At 46.5% G+C, this 8,342-nt stretch overlaps 1 protein-coding gene across 1 annotated transcript in view; it reads left to right on the top strand.

Annotated features, from left to right (window-relative positions):
- Positions 1-316: 316 nt before the first annotated feature.
- The window catches only part of LOC136872548 (protein commissureless 2 homolog), a 32,344-nt gene continuing 24,318 nt past the window's right edge, over positions 317-8,342 (top strand). The window contains exon 1 of the mRNA XM_067146345.2: positions 317-483. Coding sequence (XP_067002446.1) covers positions 318-483 — 166 coding nt within the window. The 5' untranslated portion in view covers position 317. The remainder of the gene's footprint in view (positions 484-8,342) is intronic.

The raw sequence follows: 8,342 nt of genomic DNA, 5'->3' as shown, positions 1-8,342 counted from the left end.
ACGTAAACCCATTTTTTTAAAATGCTCTGGTCAATGTAGTCAGTAGTTGTACTGTACTACAAAAAACAATAATCACCACTTCTAATGTTGGCCTACTTAACTGCAATTGCCACTCCTAGCCTTCCCCTTGTGAAAATCCGTTCAGTCCGCACAAACACAACGCCTACCGGCGACTTAATAATGTGTAGTTTATCGTGATTGCTTAGTGGAAGGCAGTCTCCTGCTATCAGGCCAGAGGTAACCTTGTGGAACACGGCAAGTGATAGTGGTTCGATAAGTGGTAAGGTCAGGCATTTATTCTACTGAGTGTTAAAGCCATGTCAGCGAACAACACACTGGTGGTGGCGGAGTTCCACCCCGAATATGAGTACTTCATGGCAGATCTGTGGGTTGGAGTGGTGCTGACTCTTCTGGTCCTCAGCTGCGTGTGTTGTGTGGGCTCCTGTCTGCTGTACCACAAGCTACAACAGTGGAAACAAAGAGGTCAGTTACCACCTTACATCCATATGAATACATTTATAATTCTTCCGTACACTTGAAATTTTTGTCTCATTCTTCCAATACCAGAGAAAATTGATTGTCACGTTGGAACTGGTAGATCATTTCAAGAATTTCCGATGTATATTGTCCGAGGATGGTGGTAGAGTAAGCGAGATTCAATTAAGGAGCCGCAAAGCTAATGCAGTAAACTCCCCCTGTGGGTGGGGGACGCAGATGAAGAGTACACCCACAGTGTCCCCTGCCTGTCGTATGAGACGACTAAAAGGGTAACACCCCGTGCGGGTGGGGGACGCTCATACTAAATACACTCCCGGTATCCCCTGCATGTCGTAAGAGGCTACTAAAAGGGGCAGCCTAGGCGCGGATATGGATTGCGGTTTGGTATCATGTGTTGGACCACCTGTGTATGGGAGGGGCTGAATACATTCACAGGTAATCCCTACCTGTTGTAGAAGGCCACTAAAAGGGTCATGTGAACATCCGGCCCCTCTTTTTTTAGGGTTAGTTGTAGACCGATTCAAAATTATTGATGTGTGTGTTGCTCGAATGCCAGAAGGACATAGATTTTTTTCTCTATATTTATTACTCGTACACGGTATGGGGTACATGCTATTGCGGGTGACCGGAGGAAGGGGAGTCTTTGCTGAACTGAGCTAGTGAGCAGACGTGCGTGGTAACGGTCCGGAAGCGCAGGAAAAGAAGTATGGGCGTAACAGTACAGCAGTATAGGAGAGTGATAGGGCGATGGCACAACCGTGTCAAGTGGATCAAGACGGAGTGTAAATTACGATTTAAGAAAGAAATAGGACTGACAGAACTGTTGATGGCGGCAGCTATAGTGGCTACTCTATTAGTAATCGGAGGCGTCGAGTTGAACCTAGGCCCATTGACATGGGAGGGCATGGATAAAATCAAGGAAGTTGTCCGCGATGCTTCTCAGGCTGACCAGACCTAAGAAATGTTCGAAGCACTGTTCCAACAAATCAACGATATGAAGGACAGCATAACCAAAGATCTAACAGAAATAAAGGCGAAGATAAGAGAAGACAAGGAAGAAAGAGCTATAATAAATAAGAGGATACAGGCGCTAGAAGAACATGTACAGGTACTTCAATGGCGAGATAGCAGAAGAACGGAGGAGGAGAAGAGAAGAAATATTATTATTTACGGACTGGATGAAACGGAAGGAGAATCTAAGATGTAATTGATGAGCTCAGTCTTTAAGCTAATGAGAGAGAAATTAGGCATTTATTGTACCGAAAGGTAGATAGATGATGTGTATAGGATGGGAAAGAATAGGGGAAGAAGACCTGTTAGAATTAAGTTTGTTTCCTTATTAATGGCAAAGAGTTCTACAATTCCATTTACGACAAGCAAGAAAATCGAATCTACGGGCATTTATAAGAGGAAACCGCTTGCATGTGATAGAAGATACCTGGGCGAGAACGTGGACGGTCAGTGATCTGGGTGATATGTTTAAAGAACGAAGTAAGCAGTTTGGGTCATCAGCGGAAGTGCATGGTGAAGGAGTGATGACACAAGAGATTCCAGAGTATACGTGCGGTACTGGGGTTGATAACCCTGGACAGGTGATTCAACGGTCTACGTCAGATCTTCCAGTGGAGTTAAATAACAGTGGGAGGAACGACGAGGCGAGCCAGATGTCAACAGCGGCGCCGCGTGGAGGAGCTGAGGATACTTCCAGGCGTAGGCCAGTGAGTCTAAAAGACTTTTTTCAGAAGAAGGGTATGGGTTCAGGTAGTAGATTAAACATCACAGAAGAACTATCTGAGAAGGACGTTATTTTCTCTCCGGAAGGGAGTATAATGAAAGTGGAAAGATATAGAATAACTAGAATTAAGTCAGGGAGTTTAGAACATAAACTTAAAAAATAACTAGAGTTAAAGGCATCATGTGTTAATATTGAAGGAGTATGGAGCAAAATAGGCAACGAAGACTTTAAAGAGCTACTGGAAGAAATGGACATCCTTGGGCTTGTAGAAACTTCGGCTGATTACAAGAAAGACTTAAATATAGAAGGGTGTATCGTATGGAGTCAATATGGATCAAGGAGATCCAATAGAGGAAGGATATTGGGCGGAATTTCAGTGGTTATCAAAAACAACTTAAAAGATAGAATACAGCTCGCAGAATCTGAGTTTAAGGAATTAATCTGGATAAGAATATTAGATAGGGTCAATTGGAGGAATGAAATATGTATAGATTTTATATATAATCCACCTTTAAGCTCCCCATTTGCGCAGAATGAATTTTTTTAGAACTTAGCGACAGAAATTAGACGAATGAGAAGTACGTATGATCAGGCAAGCATTATTATTATGGGCGATCTTAACGCGAGGATAGGGGACAATAAGTCAGTTTACAGTCAACTTGAGGACGGGGTATTAGTAGTTAATAGAAATAGCCAGGATAAAGAATGTAACAGAAATGGAGAAAAACTACTAGAATTATGCGCGGTAGAGGAGCTTTGTATATTGAATGGGTGCTGGTTTGGAGATGAGAGAGTAAAACTAACCTGTATAGTAGAAAATGGGGACAGTACAATTGACCTAGTTGTATGCTGTAGGGATAGTTTGCAAATTATCAAAGAGACCGGAGGAAGGGGGAAAGGGTCCTAGTGATCATTGCCTCAGGCATCCCGTATTAGGCATCGTCCAACATCAGACCCCGGGCAATACCGGATACGAACAGGTGGGTATTGCCTTGGCTGCTTGGTTCGGCTACAGAGGCCCCTGATCGGAGTGGATGGCATTTGGGGAGGATGATTTCGGGCATGGCTTCGAAACGTCTTCGACCTGCCCAAGTTTGTCCCCCACCGAAGACTCTTTTGATTCCTTGAGGGCTTCAACCCCTGGGAGCATGCGCAGCATGAAGGAATGGGATCCAGCTTCTCTAGGTTTCCGGTAGCTACCTTGATTTTAAGCTGGTCAGTAATACTATTGTTCTACGTCAGTTTGTGTGAATGTGAGGCATTGTGGGTCGAATCCACTGATGGTTTTAAATTCATAACCATCCATTCATTCTTCGTCCTCACGTTTTGAATTCTGGTCAGTGGAGGAATTTGGATTTTTTATTTGTCATTAAATTTCGTCTCATTTCGTACCATTAAGGGCCGATGACCTTGATGTTAGATACCTTTAAACAACAAGCATCATCATCATCATCATCATCATCATCATCATCATCATCATCATAAACCCCACGAACCTACTACGCTGGCGTAGCAGGGGGAGAGGTGATAGTCCCAATTGGCGCGTTCCAGGTGGCGGATAGGGGAGTCCTAACCGGCTTGTTGGTGAACTTGAGGCAAATAAAATACCTCTCGCGGACCAAACACACAACCCCCTGTGTCTGGGGGACGCACATGTAGAATACACCCACGGTATGCCTTGCCTGTCGTAAGAGACGAATAGAAGGGGCCCAAGGGGCTCCCAACTTGGGAGTGTGGGTTGGCGAAAACGGGTCCCTTAGCTGAGTATTGGCATTGCTTCCACTTACTTGTATCAGGTTCCTAACTTTCGCCTATCCTGTCCGACCTCCCTTGGACAAATCTTGTTCTTTTCCGACCCGACGGCATTAGAGCATCCGAGGCCTAGGAGACCAACTTCAGACCTGGTCATCATACGGTCTTGAGAAATTTCACACTATACTCGACAGAACGGTAATATGCTCACCGGGCTTCCGGTGGTTTTGGCATGTTTGTATGTTCTGATACCTACAGCGAAGAGGTTCCATTAAGAACCCCACACGAGGCTGTAGCTGTTCGCGTTCCGCTGCCTGTCATAGCAACAGTGTGTAATGTTTATTTTCCACCAGGCCAACATCTGAACATAAATGATATTGCTGATCTTATAGATCAGCTTCCACCACCCTTCCTCTTACTGGAAAATTTTAACGCCCATCACCCCATATGGGGCTCTGAAACGCCTTGCCCCCGGGGAAGAGAGCTGCAAACATTACTAACAGAGCTGGATGTATGTATTTTGAATACAGGGGAACCAACTCACTTTAGTGTACGTTATGGCACATATTCTCGCATAGACGTAAGTCTATGCAGCCAAACGTTGGTTCCACTGTTTCGGTGGAATGCGCACGACGATCTCTGTGACAGTGAACATTTTCCCGTCATTCTTACTTTGTTGAAACATAAACCCGTCGAGGCTCCCCCTCGATGGGTTCTTAAACATGCTGGTTGGCCAAAGTACACATCACTAGCTGTCTTTAACGATGATATCAGGCGGACCGTCGGCGAGGAAGTAACTTATGTCACCGAAGTTATTCTTGCTGCTGCTGAGGAGTCCATTCCGTTTTTCTCGGGGACTCCTCGCCGAAAACTCGTTCCTTGGTGGAACGATGAAATAGCAGCAGCCATGAAAGAACGCCGTCGCGCTCATAAGCGTTACCGTAGACAGCCTACTGTGGCCAACTTGGTTACATTTAGGAAACTCCGCGCTAATTCGCGAGTTCTTATTCGACAAAGTAAGAAGGCTTCATGGGAGAGATATGTGTCCACGAACCTGCTACGCAGGCGTAGCAGGGGGAGAGGTGATACTCCCACGTGGCGCGTCCCAGGTGGCGGACCCTGCTACGAAGGCGCAGCAGGGGGAGAGGTGATACTCCCACGTGGCGCGTCCCAGGTGGCGGATAGGGGGGTCCTAACCGGCTTGCCGGCGGACTTGAGGGAAATAAAATACCTCTCGCGGACCAAACACACTACCCCCTGCGGGTGGGGGACGCACATGTAGAATACACCAACGGTATCCCCTGCCTGTCGTAACAGGCGACTAAAAGGGGCGACCAAGGGCTGACTGAATTAGAACCATGAAACTCATTTTGAATTGTACCATCACGCGGGGGAACACCATAGGTTGCCTGTACTTGCGAGTAGTACCACTAAATTCGGTACGAAATAGGTTTGCGATTAGTAGCAGTAAAAGCCTGGCCTGGTGGATTCCAGTACCCGTGCGTCGTACCCATGTGTGCAACACCGCGGGTCTGGGCGTAGCCTGTGAGTTGTACCACTATATGAGCAGCACCGTGGGTCTGCGTTGCCTGTGATTAGTACCCACTATGTGAGGAACACCACGGGAATACCGGCGCCCGTGTTTAGTACGCCTAGGTGGGGAACCTTCTCGGTTTGCTTTGACTCTGAGTTGGGCCATTGTGTGAGACACACCATAGGTCTGCGTTACTTGTACGTATTGCAATACTTGTGAGTAGTACCATCTTTTGTGGAACACCGTGAGTCTTCGCTACTTCTGATTAATACCCCAACATGACACATACCGTGGTTCTATTTTACTCGCGACATGTACCATTCTGTGGGGCCTTAGACGTGGATTTTGCACCCCCTTTAGACACTAAGCATCATTGTGCTTTATAAGTGGTTCCTTGGTCGGTAATAATGTTATTTTCGATCTGTATTGAATCCGATCCACTGGTTTTTGTTTGTTTGTTTTGTGTTTTGTTGAGTTCCTGTCCATCCATTCATTCTTCATGCCATACTTTATTTTTATTTTGGTCAGTGGATGCCTTTGCAATTTTTGTTCTTTCATTTCGTACCATTAGGGGCCGATGACCTTCGATGTTAGGCCCCTTAAAACAACAAGCATCATCATCATCATCATCACCAGGTGGCGGATAGGGGGTCCCAACCGGCTTGCCGGCGGACTTGAGGGAAATAAAATACCTCTCGCGGATCAAACACACCCCCCCTGTGGGTGGGGGAGGCAGACGAAAAATACACCCACGGTATCTCCTGCCTGTCGTGAGAGGCGACTAAAAGGGGCGACCAAGGGATGCTGAATTAGAACCATGAAACTACTTTTGATTCGTACCATCACGCGCGGAACACCATCGGTCGCTTTTAGTTGCGAGTAGTACCACTCTGTTCGGTACTCCATATTTTTGTGATTTGTAGCACTCGAGTGGGGTTCGGAGTGGGTTACCAGTACCCGTGAGTCGTGCCCGTGTGTGCAACACCACAGGTCTGGGCGTTGCCTGTGAGTTGTACCCCTGTGAGCGACACCACGCGTCTGGGCGTAGCCTGTGAGTTGTACCACTATACGAGCGACACCGTAGGTCTGCGTTGCCAGTGATTAGTGCCCAGTCTGTAGGGACACCACGGGAATACCGGCGCCCGTGATTAGTACACCTAGGTGAGGAACCTCATCGGTTCGCATTGGCTGTGAGTGGCGCCATTGTATGAGAAACACCATAGGTCTGCGTTACCTTTACGACGTACAATACTTGTGAGTAGTACCTTAATGTTTGGAACACCGTGAGTTTACGCTATCTTTGATTAGTACCGCAGGTTGAGAAATATCATGGTTCTCCTTTACTACCGATAAATGCCATTAACATCATTGTGCTTCATAAGTGGTCCCTTGGTCACTAATACTATTATTTACAATGCTTTTTGAGTCTGAGCCACTGTTTTTTTTCTTTTTGTTGTGTTCATGTCCATCCATTCATTCTTCATGACATTTTTTATTTTGGTCAGTGGATGCTTTTCATTTTTTGTTGTTATCTAATTTCGTACGATTAGGGGCCGATGACCTCGATGTTAGGCCCCTGTAAACAACAAGAATCATCATCATCATCAGAGATGTGTGTCGTCTATGACGTCACACACTCCATCATCCCGAGTGTGGACTATGCTTCGACGGATTTCGGGTATCCAAGAATCATCTGCTGTACCGGAAATTTCCATTGCAGGCAGTGTCGCCACTGACCCTCTCGCGAATGCTGACCATCTAGCTAGTCATTTCGCGGATGTATCTGGCTTCGGGAATTACCATCCTCATTTTCTAGCTCTGAAGCGGGAGGCAGAACTTAGTTTTGCCACCCAAGCTTCAGAGGATTACAACGTGACATTTACGGAGTGGGAACTCCGCAGCGCCTTAGCGCTTTGCAAGGACACGTCTCCTGGACCGTACAACATCCATAACCAGATGTTGAAACACCTTAGTGATGATAGTTTACTATATCTTCTTCATGTGTTCAACCGAATCTGGATAGAGGGTGATTTTCCGTCTCAGTGGCGAGAGGGCATAGTCGTTCCTGTCCTCAAGCCTGACAAGGATCCTAAGTATGCAGGAAGTTACAGACCAATTTGTCTTACAAACTGCCTGTGTAAACTATTTGAAAGGATGGTAAATCGCCGACCCGTGTGGTGTCTGGAGAAACAAGGATTCTTGTCCGAGTACCAATGTGGTTTTCAAGCTGCTGGCTCGACTACTGACCACTTGGTACGCGTGGAGAGCTCCATCCAGGATGCGTTTCTCCGCAAACAGCACTTGGTAGCTGTTTTCTTTGACTTAGAGAAGGCCTACGACACCACCTGGGGCTATGGTATCCTTTCAGTCCTTCATCAGTGGAGATTCCGAGGTAACTTGCCAGCATTTATTGCGAATTTTTTGTCCCTCCGTCTATTCCGTTTCGGAGTAGGGAGGACATATTGGCAATACCACGTTGAAGAAAATTGAGTCCCACAGGGATCGGTCCTTAGTGTCAATCTGTTCGCGATCGCCATAAACGGTATTGTTGCTGCTGCTGGTCCAGCAGTAATACCGTCGCTATATGTGGACGATTTTGCTCTGCACTATAGCTCGCGCAGTATGGCAGTCGCAGAGCGACTGTTACAGCAAGCTATCAGGAGGGTGGAGCAGTGGTCCTTAGAACATGGCTTTCGGTTTTCTGCCGCAAAGACCTCTGTTGTCCACTTTTGTCGTCGCCGTACTCTTCACCTGCATCCTGAGCTTTATTTAAGAAATGTCGTTCTTCCAGTTGTTGACACTCACCGATTTCTTGGGCTCCTT

Source organism: Anabrus simplex, chromosome 4, assembly GCF_040414725.1.
Source record: "Anabrus simplex isolate iqAnaSimp1 chromosome 4, ASM4041472v1, whole genome shotgun sequence".
In the NCBI taxonomy this organism is placed as follows: Eukaryota; Metazoa; Arthropoda; class Insecta; order Orthoptera; family Tettigoniidae; genus Anabrus; species Anabrus simplex.
Note: the sequence above shows the minus strand (reverse complement) of the source record. Positions and strands in the feature narration are given on the sequence as shown.